At 44.0% G+C, this 17,228-nt stretch overlaps 1 protein-coding gene and 1 long non-coding RNA gene across 2 annotated transcripts in view; one reads left to right on the plus strand and one right to left on the minus strand.

Moving 5' to 3' along the window:
• Nucleotides 1-1,627: 1,627 nt before the first annotated feature.
• Nucleotides 1,628-3,094, minus strand: LOC119816043. Its single transcript, XR_005285679.1, has 3 exons — nt 2,915-3,094; nt 2,444-2,526; nt 1,628-1,814 (listed from the first exon to the last, which is right to left on the minus strand). It is a non-coding gene; the product is annotated as an uncharacterized LOC119816043 (long non-coding RNA).
• A 396-nt stretch (nt 3,095-3,490) lies between these two features.
• Nucleotides 3,491-17,228, plus strand: part of Slc35d1 (solute carrier family 35 member D1) — a 44,183-nt gene continuing 30,445 nt past the window's right edge. The window contains exons 1-8 of the mRNA XM_038332980.1: nt 3,491-3,965; nt 4,541-4,574; nt 4,676-4,762; nt 5,426-5,493; nt 7,316-7,387; nt 8,119-8,187; nt 10,434-10,536; nt 15,664-15,756. Of these exons, the coding sequence (XP_038188908.1) occupies nt 3,763-3,965; nt 4,541-4,574; nt 4,676-4,762; nt 5,426-5,493; nt 7,316-7,387; nt 8,119-8,187; nt 10,434-10,536; nt 15,664-15,756 (729 nt within the window). The 5' untranslated portion in view covers nt 3,491-3,762. The remainder of the gene's footprint in view (nt 3,966-4,540; nt 4,575-4,675; nt 4,763-5,425; nt 5,494-7,315; nt 7,388-8,118; nt 8,188-10,433; nt 10,537-15,663; nt 15,757-17,228) is intronic.

Consider the following 17,228-nt stretch of genomic DNA (forward strand, 5'->3'; position numbering starts at 1 on the left):
ATACTACACTTTTGTGTGATTCTTAAGTTTAGAATCAGAACATGGACAGAGATTTTTCAGGCACGAGCTATCTGCATTTAATGGCTCTAATTGGTATCTGGTGACTCTGAAGCCAGCTCTGCTTTATTACCAGTACTGTTCATTCTATGAGCTCAAAGGATGTGCTGGACAGATCTGGACAAAGCATCCACAGAGTCACAGCAGGCTAGGGAACCCATGGGCTTCCTGACACGCCCTCCCAGCCAATGATTTCCTGCTGATAGGAGGTTTTACCCTGCCTTCTCCAGATCTCCATCGGGTGTCATTAAGCTCACTCCTTCCAGCCTAGCCAGACAAGGGCAAATACAGAAATACACACTTTTCCTGTGCTTGTTGACATTCTCAGTCTTAAAAGCACTGTTCAAATAGCAAATCTATACGAAGTTTGTTTCGTGACTTTAGGGTAGGCTGTTCCAGTAGGTCACTGATGTGAGCTCACAGCAAAACCAGAAACTGGTAAGAGAGATGTGACCGTGAAAAACAGGCCTAAAAAGGGACTGGAGAGAGATGCCTCAGGCTTAGCAGCACTTGGTACTCTTTTAGAGGAGTTGTGTTTGACTTCCACAACCCACATAGTGGTTCACAACCCTCTGTAACTCCAGTCCCAGGGGATCCCTTTTCTGGCCTCCCAGGACACCAGGCATGCACATGGTGTGCAGACATACATGCAGCCAAGCACACATACATATAAAAGAATAAATAAATTTTTAACAACAGAGGCCTAAATATAGGAAGAGTCAAGGAAAGAAGGAAGTGTGGGGAAAACACGTGAGTTACACTTAGAAAATATGGAATTGGTTTTCTTTGATGGAGAAACAGCATGGCTGACAGCAATGTTTTCATTTTAAAAAGTGATTTAACTACAGAGATCTGGGGCTGGGGAGATGGCCCATCTGTTAAGAACACTTGTTGCTTTTGCAGAGGACTGGATTATGGCTTCCAGAACTCACATCAGGGGGCTCACAGATACTTGTAACTCTAGCTCCATGAGTGTCTGCACACACGTGCTCATCCAAACACATCCATACGCATAAGCAGAAATACATTTTAAATAGCAATAATTACAAAGATTTTTCTGGCAGTAATTCAACTCAGAAAGGTCTAAAATTTATCAAGCCACAAACCGATCTTTGGAAACAGAGCAGATTTGTGTCTCAATGAAAGGACTCAACGTAACCTTTACAATCCCATCGAACTTCTTTACATATTACAGCATTGAGAGATTACTGTATCAAATGTACAAATCCCTATATGTGCTTCTGTAATTAATTACTGAAGTTAAGAAACAGGTATGAATCCTTAAAATCCCCCAAATTCAAATTACACACGCTATAGGGGAGAAAGCCTCCCTGACTATGACCACATTGTACCTCCCTGAGCACCAAGTGAGACTGTCTCACTCCCTGGACACCATGGCCTTTGACTGAAGGCCCACTGCAGCTTAGTCATTCGCAGTAGTGAGAAAACCCAGGTCAGACCTTGCAGACCTTGGCCTGTGAGAGGCCTTGGTAAGTATTTGTTGATTTTTGTAAATACGATTAGGCAGAGGAAAACACTGCTGCCCAGCTCCATACTTTTAGATTTATTTTCATTTTGAGTAATTGCAGTATGTGGAAAAAAACCGCCAATATAACTGAATCAGGAAATCAGGCTGTTAGAAGATTAGGTCACATAGGTTCTGCCCCCAGGAGAGCAGTCATGCTGTAGACAATAGCTTTCACCGGTCTTTGTCCTTCCCTCTCTGTGCTCAGAGCTTTTCACCTTAGGGGACCGCCCTGCGAAGAAGGCACCATCTTAGAACCAGAGGGCTCAGCTTAACAGATACAGCTGGCGGGTCAGTGCTTTGATTTTGGATTTCTTATCCTCCAAAACCGTCCGGAACGTTTGTTCTCTATAAAGGGCCCAGGCCCAGGTAATATGTTATGGTAGATGGGCAAAGTAAGACATCCTCTAAAAGCTGTCTATGGGATGGGAAGGGCACAGAGCGAGAGGAAAGACATGAGGGACCTTTGGAGACAGGCTACCCAGAGAACAGGTAACGTTTTGCCCAAATACAGAAGGAAAAGTAATACTTCAGGAGACAAGCTAGGGGCGTTAAAAAACGGAAGTGAAGAAAGAGAGGCGTGAGCCACAGCTCAGGAAAGGGGGGAAAGCGGCGCCTCTGGAGGTGTGGGCAGAAACTGCTGCCATGAGTTAAGAACACCACGCTGGCTGCCAGCTTTTCCAGTTCTGATAGACATTACAGTGTGGATACACCTTGAACATATTATGTAACCGGCATAAGCCAGTCATGAAAGGGAAATATATGAGGTTGCATAAATAGTTAAATCCATAGAGACTGAGAGCAAAATGCAGGTTACTTGGTTTTGAGGGGGAGGGTGGAGAATGAGCAATGATTAGTTACCAGACGAGTTTCCATCCGAGGTGGCGCCTAGTCCGCGGAGTGTGCCTGGTGATGGTTGCCCACCCAAGGAGTAAGATGATTAACTGTTGTTGTTAACCACAGTTTAAAAAAAGAAAGAAAAGAAAAAAGAAACTTGAAATGATAGAATTTGGGGAGATAATTTAAAAACTTTCTTTCTAATCACTAAATGTAGGAAAGTAATTTCCTTGCTTAAAACTGGTATTCTTGGGTTCTGTAATGGCACCCTGTCAAGAAAACAGTAGGGGGTTTAGGGAAGCAGTGAGAGGAAGGAGCAGAGAGCTCATCTAATGGTCCAAGAGCACAGGGGATGATTTAAAGAGTCCACCAACGGGAGCAAACCTTTTAGGCTCCAAGCACCTTTCACTTTTTTTTTTAAACGGGTCCACGAGTGGCTTATTGCGACACTTCCCCTTCCACCCACCCACGCCTTTTTTGGCTATATCAACTCACACAAACAACAACAGAAAAGAGTATCTGCAAAGAAGGGTTCTGTGTGAGACGTCTCAGGTTTTGCAGAAAAGTGTCAGAAGTGTGAGAAGTCTCAGGTTTTGCGGAATGAAATCTTTGTTTACTGTTGAACCACATTTGATATTTTTTGTGAACTTCGACCGCCTGCAGGAGACCAAAAAGCGCATTCAAAATAGGTGTGGATGCAACCGGGCATCACTTCACATGTTAAGAAAGAGGGGAACGACCTCCGGGCCTGCATGCAGCCTCGCCTCCGGCACAACCGCTTGCTCCCCGCAGGGGGACCCAGCGTTCAGTCCTGCGCAGGCGCAGCACTGCTCCGCCACCCCGTGCTCAGTGGTCCCCCGAGTGGTGTCCCGGCTGCTCCGGGAGCCCCTGCCCGGTCCCCAGCTCCCATCCAGCACCAGCCCCGCCGAGCCAGGCGCGGCCCTTCCCTGACCCCGGGAGGCATTATGCCAGGGCAAAGTCCCCAAGGGTGTGAACCCCAGTGTCCCAACCCCTGGGCGGGGACGGGCGGCGGCAGTGCGGGGAGCTGTGGCCAGCACAACCCGCGCAACCCTGCCGCGAGCCGCCGGCTTCCCCGGGCACCTCCGCCGCCACGCTAGGCCCGCACCGAAGGGGTCTCCGCGCTCTCAGGGTTCCCGCCCCGCATCCTGGGCCAAGCCCGCTCCCGAGGCCCGCGCTCCTCCGCGTCCCGCACCGCCAGGCCAGCGCTCCTCCGCGCCCCACACCTCCAGGCCCGCGCTCCTCCGCACCGCCAGGGCCCAGACCCCCCGCCGCCCGGCCGGTCCGAGAGCTCGCAGGCCCGCGCCGCCGCCGCCGCCGCCGCCATGGCGGAAGTCCACAGACGTCAGCATGCTCCGGTTAAAGGAGAAGCCCCCGCGAAATCCTCCACACACAGAGATGAGGAGGAGCTGGGGATGGCGCCGGCCGAAACGCTGACGGTGTTCCTGAAGCTGCTGGCCGCCGGCTTCTACGGCGTGAGCTCCTTCCTCATCGTGGTGGTCAACAAGAGCGTGCTCACCAACTACAGGTGGCCGGATTGGCGGGCGGCGACTGAGGCGCGCCGGGCGGGCGGGCGGGGACGGGGGTTCGAGCCCAGCCGGGGATGCCCTTGGCCGCGCTCCTCCTCCGCGGCGGGGGACAGGGTCGGGGGGACACAGCGAGGTAGGTGTCCAAGGACGGGCGACCCGCGCGGCTGACAGCCTGGGGACCAGCGCGGCCGCACGCCCACGCGCCCGCGGTCGCCACTGTCACTAGGACTCCGGGGCAGAAGTTTGTGTGTGTGTGTGTGTGTGTGTGTGTGTGTGTTCCCCTAGATTATACTTAAAAGATTTAAAATTGTTGACGAGATCTCTGCCTTAACTTTCTGGAAAAATCCGTTGCAGGAAGCCAAGAGAAATTGTAAAACAGGACAAGATGAGACAAGTGGCCGCCCTAGGCTACAAAATCTTTTTTTTTTTTTTAATTTGGATGAAGGGCAGACATTGGTGTGGGTTGAATCAAAATGCGTTTTAAGGTTGTCAGTGTGAAAGTTGAATTCACTGTGCCTTGAGTGGCTTTCTGGCCGTTTTTAACCCCTTTTCCTTTTCTTTACCCTTTTTGTAGATTTCCGTCCTCGCTATGTGTTGGACTTGGCCAGGTTAGTTGGAATCTTGGGCATTCCGTGGTCTGTGTTGTCAGAACTTCTGTGTGCGTCTTTATATGCAGAACAGTGCATCTGTGTGTGTTCTCTGTTTGCAGATGGTGGCCACGGTAGCGGTTCTCTGGGTGGGAAAGGCACTCAGGGTAGTGAAGTTTCCCGACTTTGACAGAAATGTACCTCGAAAGGTAAAAGAGAGAAAGAAGGAATACTTTATTTTATAAAAAGGAGCCATTCTGTGGCTTAAGGGGGAAAAATCAGCGCCTGGCATATTTAAAAAAAAACACAGTCTAGCCCCAACCCTGGTCCACAAGTGCATCTAGCTGAGCTAAAGAATATAGGTAACCGTGCATGCTGGACCAGTGCTATCCTCTCATGAGAATGAAGATGGAATTGCCTTCTTTTTTGATCTATCCACTTTAGCCACGAGGCTCTTAATATTACTTTTTTTTCCCTTGGGGGAGGGGTGTTTTTGTACCCTTCTTTATGCTTCTGCGAGACTCCATGTGAAACCTAAATGGTTTCTCTCGTTCCCTGAACACTGGAGTCTCAGACACATACACTGTCATATTTTGGAGCAAGTGATGTTTCTGCCTCACGTGGTTGGTCATGTTTATATTTCTGTGTCCTTCCTGCCATCTCCCTCTCCCTCTCCCTTCTGTGGGCAGTGTTGTGTATCAAAGGGTACTTGATGTTGTTTGGGTGTTCGTGGGGGTCAGCACTGTGTATGAGACCTAATTGTGTTTAAAGTGGAAAGAATTTAACTGTATAAACAGAACCGGTCTGTTTGAAAGGATTTTTGTTGTCGCTGCCTTTATTATTGAGATTTGTTACCCTTTTCACTTTTCCAGACGTTTCCACTACCTCTACTATATTTTGGGAACCAAATCACGGGACTGTTCAGCACAAAGAAACTGAAGTATGGATAACTTTATTTTTTCTAGTGGGGTTAAAATAAGATAATCTTAAAGTTAAACACCAGTGTTCTATGAATGTGTCATGTTTGTTGGGGGGAGACAGCACAAACACCAGAAAGCCTCTGCCATCAAATAATGAAGTTTGAATCCAAAGTTTTGTTTTCAGAGCTGTTGAAGTTAAGGAATAGATTTTGTTTTGTTTGCCTTCTCACTTTTATGTTAGAAGTGCTCAAGTATTGTCAGAGGCACAGTAGATTTCCTTATTTTTGCAGAACTGCCATGGACAAAGATTTATGACAGACTTACAGGATTTTATTATATATTTATTTTCCAGATAGGCTCTTACTCTGTAACCTTGAATGACCTGGCACACACCATGAAACACAGACTGGCCTTGAACTTGTAGTCTTCCTCTTGTCTTGACCTCCAGCATGCTGCCCTCATGTGTGGTTTAGGATTTCACTTCTATAACACAGTTCATAAACACTGTGTATTTTAGGTGTATTACACACAGCAAATCAGATGATGGACGTAAGAATTTCCACAGGTTTCCTTTTCACACGAGGTGGCTAAAGTCAGATGGAATCTTGACATAAACATGGTTACTAGGTCAGCTGTGACTGTGTAACCGGAGAGCCGTTCACTTTCAAAAAGAAGCAAAAGCTCTGCTCCCCGGCAATGCTGCACATCCCCCCCCCTCCTTGCTCTTGGCTTCTGACTTTGTGGTGGTGTGTGTGTGTGTGTGCGTGTGTGTGTGTGTGTGTGTGTGTGTTAAAATACACCAGGGGCAATAGTTTTACATGAACTGAATGGAGCCCTGACTTAAATGATTATACACAGTATGGAGGGGGGCTGGAGAGATGGCTCAGTGCTTGAGAACACTGGCGACTCCTCCCGAGGACCCACCTTCATTTCCCAGCATACACCAGGCAGCCCCCGTGAGATCCGCCACTCTCTGCTCACCTCTTCAAACACCTTCATTGGCGTGCACATACCCACACATATGTGTGTAAAGTCAGAAGTAAAGTCTTAGCACAGAAACAGTATGGAGGTCTAGGAGGATCAGTGCCAAAGAAGTTTTGTATTCTCCTTTTTGGTTTTTTTAAACCAAGAACCCTAAGACAAAATGACCAGAATATCTCTGAGGAGCGTTCCTAGGAAGTCAGATTTGTCACGGGGAGGGAATCCTTTTCCATCTCATTCCCGACTTAGAAGGAAATACAGGCCTACAGCAGGGTGCTGCTCATATAAAATTTGCTCTTTTAAAAAAGCACCATTGTCATCCGTCCATGCATTCACACTCTGCCTTTGATTGGCAGACAAGCAGAAAGCATTTTAGAGTGAGATAGAGTCCGAAATTCTTACATTGTAAGAGGCTGCATGTTTGATTAATGCAAGTACACTGCTCTAGGAATTCAGAGGAGCATCCATACAAGTAGTATGGTTTTCATAGACATTTTCTTAGTGATCTGGAGAGCAAGAAGGGAAGTTAGTTCAGTGAAAAAGAAACAATAAACAGAAAGAAATATTAAAGACTAATGTGCCTGGAGTCGGGCTATTTGCATAATTATCAGAGTGAAACTTGAAAGCCTATGTTATTAGCCTGTGATAATAGATGCCTGGCTTTACCATTTTGTAGTTAATGTTTTAAAGGCTTTTAAATAAAAAAAAAAGTATTTCTCCAGGCAAATAAGGTTAATCAGCGGGGAACTTGCATACATTCAGAAAGAGATTAGCATCCTTTAGAACTACTGATTCGTAGAACTGTGGTTTACAGCTGCGCTCTTGTAAGCCTTATTTTACCTGCTTGTTCTTCTTCTGCAGCTTGCCCATGTTTACAGTTCTGAGACGGTTCTCCATTCTGTTTACAATGTTCGCTGAGGGAGCTCTACTCAAGTAAGCTGTATTTGTAATACTTTGTCCTTGTTCCTGAGACTGATACTGTCATTTCCGTGCATGTGTGGATGTATGCCTGTGTGTGTTTGTGTGAATGTATGCCTGTGTGTGTGTGTTTGTGTGTATGTACGCCTCTGTGTGTGTGTATGCCTGTGTGTGTATGTACGCTTGTGTGTGTTTGTGTGTATGTACGCCTGCGTGTGTTTGTGTGGATGCACGCCTGTGTGTGTTTGTGTGGATGTACGCCTGCGTGTGTTTGTGTGGATGTACGGCTGTGTGTGTTTGTGTGGATGTACGCCTGCGTGTGTTTGTGTGGATGTATGCCTGTGTGTGTTTGTGTGGATGTACGCCTGTGTGTGTTTGTGTGTCTGTTGCTGCCATTGGGTAAAGCCAAGTTCAAATCCTAGGTATAGGTTTTAAGTAATGTTCTTTTCTTGGCTACTTTTACTGCAAATGTGTGTGACTTCTTTCTACTTAAAGAAACTTTGACATAAAAATCCCAACTCAGTGATAATAAACAAATGGTAAGAATAAGAGAGAACTGGGTCTAGTTTTTTTCTATAACAAAAGGAGTTTTATCCCATCTTTTAAATACCTAGTTTCTTAGAAATATTCAGAATGTGATTGTACTTGTCTTTTTTAAAAAAAACGTTTCCTTCGTTTTGTCATTGATGTAAAATTAGTTTACGTGGATAAAGTCACATGTTCGTATATTTTAAATTATTTTGTAGGAAGACTTTCTCTTGGGGTATTAAGATGACTGTATTTGCAATGATTATCGGAGCCTTTGTAGCTGCCAGGTAAGAGGTGGGCCAATGGAGCCTGTGTCTTAATTATCAATAGTTATTAATATTATATCTTAAGTATCTTTGAAAACTACTCAAAAGACCTCCACTATTAAATCTTTTGTGCTGTGTTAGATTAAAGCTAGAGAAAGGGCGATTTGGGGGATTCCTAAAGTCAATTTATATAATTCAGGACTGGATGTTGTCTTCTGCTTGCCGAGCACATACACACGCCACACAGTATATTGACACACTTACGTATTCTTTTCCATTTTGAGGGGTCTAGTTTTCCTGTTTTATAGTTGAAGGATCTCTTCTGTAACTCTCAAGGATTACAGCTCGTCAGCAGCGGGCTAGAGACCAAGTCTGTCTAAACCCGTCTGTGACTTTAGACCATGTTAGCCCTTTCCCTTTGAATAGCCACCTTCTGTGAGATGAGCAAGGGCGAGGAATCTTCTTCCCTTGTGGAGAAGGCATAGAAGCGTTGCTTCATTTGGTCCTTTCTGAGGACATATCACAAATGTCATGGCGTGGACACCCTATCACATTGCTGCAGCTTTCCACAGTTCTAAAAAGGTTTTTGCTTTAAAATAAATGAAGGAAGACGGAGGAAAAGATACACTTTTAAGGTGAGGAAAATATGAAAGAGCCCAATTTGATGATTACATATTGAATACAGATGCAGGCAGGCAGGAGGGAAGACAGGGAGGTGTGGGTGGGGAAAATACATATGCACCGCCAGACTGAAAACGGTAGGTGTCTAGGTGCTCAGCTTGGGGTGTGTGGGGAGATTTGCTAATGCTACACACTCGCTTTCCTTTGGAGCCCTCTGTTCTTCAGCTCGTTAGTTACACGTCCAGCATGTGCCTGGGTGGGGGTAAGTGTATGTAGTGGGGATGCAGACATCAGGTTCTATTCTGCATTCACTCTCCAAGCAAAATCCCACTCTTCTTTTAAAAAATAAAAATTGATTGCGTTTTATTGATTTTGTGTGTGTGAACAGATGCCACAGGGTGCACGTGTGGAGGTCAGGGGACAGCTTGTGGCACTCGGTTCTTGCCTTTCACCATGTGGGTTTCGTGAATAGGGCTCAGATGATCAGGGTTGGTGGCAAGTGCCTGTACCAGATGAACCATCTTGCTGTCCCCTGAAATTCCATTCTTAGGGGGAAAAAAAGAACAGCATCATTGATTACTAGAATTTAGAGCTAACTCCTTTTCCCTCTGTGTTGCCTTGCCTCCTATGAGAAAAGTTCAATAGTAACCACCTACCTATTTTCTTAGAGGGGCTATACTAAACTCTGTGTACTTAAAAGTATTTCCCTGATGCCAGCGAGAGCCAAAATTGTAGTAAACATTCAGACCTCCTTGTATCTCCCTTTGCCCTGAGGTTGCTGTGGCCTCAGGGGCTCCTTTACTAGTTCAGCCACAAGTATGTAGTGTCCTGACAGAGCCATAGAGCTTGAGTGTTAGAATCCACTGCAGATACACTGCCAGATTTCCATTTACGGTTTATATTTACTGAGTTCTTGTGGAAAGCACCCCACTAAGGTGTAGGAGCTCTGTTCCCTGGACCTCACCAGTGGCACCCTGTCCCTTCACTGAGCGATTATTTACGCACTTCAGTTCTTAGTACTTGCTTATCCACTCTTGTGGTTTGATATCAGAACTACCATCCATGTTTCAGAAATTCCACCCAGTGACAAGCTAGTCCTGTCTTTTATGTGAATCTCTGAGAAAAAAAAAAAAAAAAAGACCTGTTCACAGCCCCGTCCTTTGACTTCCTGTCTTCGAGACCAGTGCTTTTGCTTTTATAGATTAGGTCATGATGTTTGGTTGCTTCTTGTCTGACCTTAGAGCAGTTTACAGTGAACCAAAAATGATTATTACTTGTGTGCGTGTGAAGTTTGTGTTGAGGCAGGGTCTTAAATGTGCCGTTCAGGTTGTCCTGCAGCTCGATCTATAACCCACACTGGCCTTAGCTTGTTTTACTTCTGCTTCAGCCCCCTGAGTGCTGGTATGACAGATGTGTGCCACCATGGCTGGCTCAATGACTGGCTCTTTGTGGTGACATATGTAAGCATGGATGTTTCTCATTAAATTGCCAAATGTGGCCAGGTCTTAGGAAATGCTGGTAGCTGATAAAAAGCATAAGGTCTACCCACACAAGAATGTGTTCCTGCAAGCACTTTAGCCCAGACATGTTTAAAATGAACTGCATATTTTTAAAGGTGACCTTAAAGTGTTGCTTATGCTTTGCAGCTCTGACTTGGCATTTGATCTGGAAGGATATGTTTTCATCTTGATCAATGATGTCCTGACAGCAGCAAATGGTGCATATGTGAAACAGAAGTTAGATTCGAAAGTAAGTAGCACCTCCAGCTTCTTCATTGCATGCTCGCTGACGGTGGGGGAAAGGATGGAATAAAGAAACAAACTTAGGAGGGCTGGGGAAGGGCACAGGAGCTCTCTGAAGGTAAACGTGTTCATGCTAATCTAATAAGGTATATGTTCATCCTAATATAGTAAATTTGTGTTTGCCAGGCACTGTGGTACATGCCTGGAATCTCAGCATTCAGGAAACTGAGGCAGGTGGATAGCCCCATGTTCAAAGCCTGCCTAGGCTGCAGAACGACACCAGCCTAGGCTACGGAGTGAAACACTATCTCAAAAAGGAAAAAAAAAAGATAATGAAATCTCTTTAAATTAAATTAGGTTGTAATGCTGGCTTTTCTAGAAGGAAGTGTATGAGAATATCAACTTAGCATGAGATAGGAGAAATAAGAAATTCCACGGAGAAAAATATATTCATGATTAGGCCCCTCAGACTTGGTGAGGGGCCTAAAGGAAATAGAGGGGAGTGTGGGCACCTGTGGAGGAAGGGAGTGCTGGGAATGGCTAGGGAGCAAGGGTGCCTTTGAACGCTAGGGATCCCTGGGCTTGCTCTCCTAGAGCACTGCCTTCCTGGTCCAGAACTCAGGTGTGTACCCTCAACTTTCTGTCTCACATTGGTAGTGTGCACACAGGGGCTTTCCACAGTACTGTCTGCTTGGTCACTGTCTGCTTTACATACAGACATTCTCAGCTGTAGTTTCACATCACCCCCAGAAAGGCAAGTATTTGAACCCTGTTTTATGTGCTGCATTGTAGGGTTAAGTTACTATAAGAAAGCAGCTATCTGGATTTTGGCTTTCCTTGTCACAGAGCTCTTAGTGACGGGGTTGTCCTTCATTTCCTAAGTGGGCCTTGTGAGGACTCCCATCGATATTCATCTGAGATGTCACCCTTGTTTTTTCTGAGCATCTGATACGTGTTCATCTCATAACCGAATCTTGCAATCTATGTGTGTTCCTGCTTATATCTTATCTTAGTAAGACAAGTCATCCACTTGCCTCCTTGTCTGCTCTCTTCTGTGTATACTATTTCTGAGAATTATTTCAAGTACTTTTTGGAGCTCAGATGACAAGCAGAAACAAATGTACAGGAAACTAGATGAAGCCTATTTCTAGAATAAGTAGTACTATATATGACCATTAATATCATGGCAGAAAAAAATTTATATATACCCACACATACCTATATACATATATAAAACCAAAGAATTATGAGATTAGTGGCAATAGACTAGTCCCTTAATTTTGATTTTTTTTCTGTCCCATATCAGGTGAATCCTCTGACATGAGACAGATTTTAGATTTTCCTGTAGCAAGCATGCTTAGGTTTAGTGAAGAATAGAACCATCCTCTAACTCTAAAGTCAGCTTTAATTTTTTTTTTAACAGAGTGAGGTTGAATATTTATTCAAGGGGGTTATGAAAGGGAAAGGGAGAGAGAGGGAGAGGGAGAGGGGGGGAAGCAGAGAAGTGGGGAGAGAGGCAGAAGCGAAGCTGCCTTTCTGAGAGGAAGATGGAAAAGAGCTCAGCTTTAATTTTTAATTGAATTGGGACTATAAAAAGACCATTTGCCTTATATGTCTGCATATAAGAACAGCAGAAACAAACATTTGGGAAGATTTAAGAAATTTTATCCTGTTGGTAATAGGTTATTATCTTAGGCCAATTTACTCCAGTACCTAGAAGCTGAATATTTACCTCCTGACGAGGCCAATCTAGATGCCAAGATTTTGGTTAAATTATTGTTACATCATTGTGTATAAAATAAACCTTCTGTCACAATTTATTTGTATTTTTAGCTTTGGTCTTTGATCATTTATAAAAGTTTGACAAAATACTTGTTTTATGGTCTCTCCTGAAAACTTTGCTTTTTCTTCTAAAGCTGTTCTGTTATCCAGAGAAGTAAGGTTTTCCATAGCAGGCATTAAGCCTTTAAATTGCTCTGTGGAAGAGTTTCCCATTGCTGACAGGGAATGATTGACCCAAATTCTACATCCGGGCCTGCAAGAGGACCCCTAAGGTGTTCCCAGTGGTAAAGGGTTACCTTGCCTGTCCCATGTTGATCTGCATCCATTAGTCCAATGCCACCCTTTGCCACACCTTCTGCATATTCTAGACGGCTGGGGCCTTGTGTTTGGATTATCTCTAGAAAAAAAATTGGTTCTAGGAATACCTTGCCTACAATCCCTTTTCAGGTGATCTGGTTTACCACAATTAAAACCTCTAACATTTTGACCTTAAAATTTTTAGTAATGACTTCTATCTAAGTATCGTCATAAGTGTGAGATCCAATATCAGATATATTTCTAATTCATTCATCTACTGGTGCTGATCTTGCCTTTAATGATCTAATCACCCTTTTGCATTCTGAGTTAGCATTTTCAAAAGGCAAAGATTCAATTAATATTTGTCTAACTTCTGGATCTTATGTTCTACTTATAGCTGAAGTCAATCTGTAAAAAAATCAGCGAAGGCTTCTTTGGGGCCTTGTATAATTTGAGTAAATGACTCAGTCCTCTTTCCTGATTCATTGACCCTGTCCCAAGTATTCAAAGCTGCTATATGGCATAGAACCAAGGTGTGATCATCAAATCTAATTTGTCTTTGCAAATCAGCATACTAGCACTCACTGAGAAACTGGTCTTGGGAAATTTCAATACCTCTAGCCCTACTTCTTTGTTCTAACCCTAGATTCATCTCTCCACCATGTTTTCCACTGTAACTGAGAACCAGCTTCCTATATTTGCTGTAGCTAAATCTTTCCAGTGGAAAGAATATTTTTGTGGAATAACTCTGTTCTAAGTTGCCCAAGAATTTAATCTCTGCTTCACAAAAAAGTGAATGCATACCATATGAAACCATTGCTTCTTTAAGTCTAACATTTGTACACGATCCCAGTTAACTTCTGAATAGCCTTGGGGTGGTGATTATTCTTTAATGGTAACAGGGTAAATTAAGCTTTGTTTTCTAATAACCTTGGGCTACTCCTCTTCAGTTTTATAATGCAATGGTGAGGTAGGTTCTTCTCTAAATTCCTCTGTCATTGTGTGAATATTTTTCTTAGTTTCATTAGTAGGTCTTTATAGGGATTGCATCTTAATAGTCAATTTTTTTGTATTTGGCACCAATATCAAGCCATTTTTTAAAAGATAGAGCATGAGTTACCAGACTGGTAGTGGTTATAATTGCTATTCTGTCAATCCCAGTTACGTTGATTTTCCCTTTACTTTCCATTTTTAAACCATTGATCGTGGAACCTTACAGAGACTTAACTCCCTGCATCATAATATTGCTCCCCATTCTTTTTATTTATTTATTCATTTATTTTGATTTTTTTCAAGACAGGGTTTCTCTGTGTAACAGCCCTAGCTGCCCTAGAACTAGCTCTGTAGACTAGACTAGCCTTGAACTTACAGAGATCTGCCTGCCTTTCCTCCCAAGTGCTGAGATTAAACATGTGCCCCTCCACTGCCCAGCTCCATTTTTAATATGGGTAAAAACTCTTAACAACAACACAAATCCAATCTTATTTCCCCCTTAAGGATTCCCAGGAGTTTCATTTGCTGACAAGGACAGGAAAGGACAGAGAACACGGGGGGTACACTGCCCGACTGAGCGCAGCTTCCACTGCTCATGCGTAGGTAGCTGTGGGCAGAGAGTATGTGGCGGTGGCAGCAGCAGTAAAATCTTGAGTGGCTTTCAAGGCTGTCAACCTGGTGTGGCAGTGGCCCAAGGAAGGGGTCCACGAGAAGCCTGCAACCCACAGTGGGAGTAGGCTAGCTACCTGAAAAGTGAATACAAGGGGACATGTAGAAGAATCCTGCATGGCACTGGGCTGCCTGAATGACAGAGACTGCCGGCAGTGGGCAGCTAAGTCCCGTGGTATTTGGGGCCCAGCCACATTTGGTGTTTGGGACCAGGGACGGGTGGCAGGTGGAGGCTGCTATAGAGTGGCTGCAACAGGAAAACTCCAGACTCACACACAGGGCCTGAGGGGAAGGGAGGGAAAGCTAGCTCCAGCGGTCACTCTGCCAGCAAAACTGGTGGCGAGCTGCTGCCTCATTATTTCTTGCCCTGCGTTGAACTCCAGTTGAAGGTTTTATCTAATTATTCTTTATCAATAAAAACTCAGGACTTAGATATAGGGGTAAGAACCTGAATGTTCCGAGAAATGGTGAAGCGATCAGTGACTTCCTCCCTCTCTCCTTCCTCTATCTAAAAGAGTCTCGAATCTTTCTAAGCCCCATCCTACCACTTCCTGTGTCCCTAGGTCCTCTGAGAAACCTCTATGGCTAATTTTGGCCAGCGAGTAGCTAGTTCCACCTTCTGATTCAAACTAAACTTTAATGGCAGAATGTGATCAAAATATCCCACAACAGATATATGAGATATATGAGACTCTGTTTCACAAAACAAAAAACCCTTATGGAGCCTGGGTGTGTTAGCAGCTTTGTAACTCCAGCACTCGGAAGGCTGATCTAAGACAATTGTGAGTTCAAGGCTGTCCTGTACAGTGTAGTGGCATCTGATACACTTGCAGTGTCCTAAGGGAGAATGACAGTTAGAATCATCAGAATGTGAAGGGAGCGATGAGGGAGTGGGCATTTGTTTGTGTCTTGTTGCTTGTCAGGTATGTGGTTGATGCATCTGTGTCTGTGCATCCTGCACACCCTCTTGCACACCCTCTGATCCAGGCTAGTTCACGTTCTGGGTCATGGGCTCCTGTTGTATAAGGCTGTGTGGTCTCACAGTTGATCTTTTCCTGGTACTACACAAAGAGGCACAGCGTTGCAGTGATACTTACTTTTATGACTTATCCATTATTCGGTTTAACCTAGGGTCAGTATGGTCACATGGGTTTTAGTAGATCAGAGCTGTAACTTCGGGACTGCTGTAATCATGGGCAAGCCAGCTTGAGTTCTATGACAGAAAGACCTGAGTCTGCATTTCAGGCTTGAATGTGATTCTTCAAGTTAAGACGCTTTTTAACTTTAAAAGCCATCCAACATAATGTACATATGTAATTGGATTAGTAATCTATGTGTGTAAAGATACCTAACTTCTGGAACCAACTGAAATAACTAATTGTTTACTACCTAGGAGCTGGGAAAGTACGGTCTGCTATATTACAATGCACTGTTCATGATCCTTCCCACCCTGGCCATTGCCTATTTCACAGGAGATGCACAAAAGGTAGGACTTTGTAATTACGGGTTATTTATTTACTGTTTATGATCAAAAGATAAACTTTTGGGTTGTTAGAAAGAGATGTGCTTATTAAGTGACCACAAACTGAGAATTTACCCTTTAGATCTCTAGTGTGCTGATGACATGCTAACCTGCCTTCTTGGCATAAACATTTTAAATATTAAGATGGCTCAGAATGGGTCTCTGTGCCAGGACAGAGAAAGAAAAGTTTACATGAAAAACATTGTTGATTAATTAATTTTGTACACGTATAACATGTTTTGATCATATACACCTTTCCATTATCCTCTATTATTCCCCCTCCCACACCTGCGTAACCCCTTCTTTAGAACAAGATTCCCTGCTTTTGTGTGTGTGTGTGTGTGTGTGTGTGTTTGTGTTTGTTCATGTTCCATTGAGAATAATTAGGTGTTCTTGTAGGAGCATGGGTTAGGGGTTATTTATTGGGTAATTACTCTATGGCTACACTTCTGAAGAAAATGCCTTCCTTCCTGTAGCTTTCAACTACGGGTTCTCAGGAAGAGGTGAGACTTTTTCTTTTGTTTTTTTGGTTTTTCGAGACAGGGTTTCCCTGTAGTTTCTAGAGCCTGTCCTGGAACTAGCTCTTGTAGACCAAGCTGGCCTCGAACTCAGAGATTCGCCTGCCTCTGCCTCCCAAGTGCTGGGATTAAAGGCATGCGCCACCACCGCCCGGCAAGGTGAGACTTTTTCAACTCCTCCCTCATCCATGATGGACTCTTGAAGGGCCTGCTTAGGTGCAGATTGGAATAGGTAGCTACAGCTGCTGTGTCTGATTATCACAATGGCCATATGTAAGTAACCACAGCTTCTCTGTGCTGATTATCACAATGGCCATATGTAGGTAACCACAGCTGCTGTGTGCTGATTATCACAATGGCCATATGTAAGTAACCACAGCTTCTCTGTGCTGATTATCACAATGGCCACATGTCCAGAAGAGCTTCTCAGCATCCCTCCCCACCCTCTGGCTCTTAGATTTTATCTACCCCTCCTTCATGCTATTTTCTGAGACTTGAAGGGAGGAATGTTTACATTTTCATTAATCTGTAAAATAGGAACGAACACAAACTGTCCCTGAAAAACTAAAATGTTCTGAAATATTAAACCTCTTTGAGACTCAAGAGTTCTGTTTCTTTGACAGGTATTTTCCTTGCTTAAATCCTACCTTGGTTTCCCATCGCCATTAGGAGGCACTTGGTACTGCATGGTGCCATGACCAGACAAAGAGCAACTCATATAGTAGTTTACCAATTTTATGCAAAAATTTTGCTTAAAGAAACCCCAAATAGAATAACAAACTCAATCCTAGAGAATTTTTCTGTAGAATATGCCCATATGTATAGAAAAACTAGAAATCACAAAATTTTGCAAATCAAATGGAAATGCAAAATTTTGCCAATAATATCTGTCGTAGATTTCGTCTCTTGAACCTCGGC

Source organism: Arvicola amphibius, chromosome 6 (genome assembly GCF_903992535.2).
Source record: "Arvicola amphibius chromosome 6, mArvAmp1.2, whole genome shotgun sequence".
Taxonomy (NCBI): Eukaryota; Metazoa; Chordata; class Mammalia; order Rodentia; family Cricetidae; genus Arvicola; species Arvicola amphibius.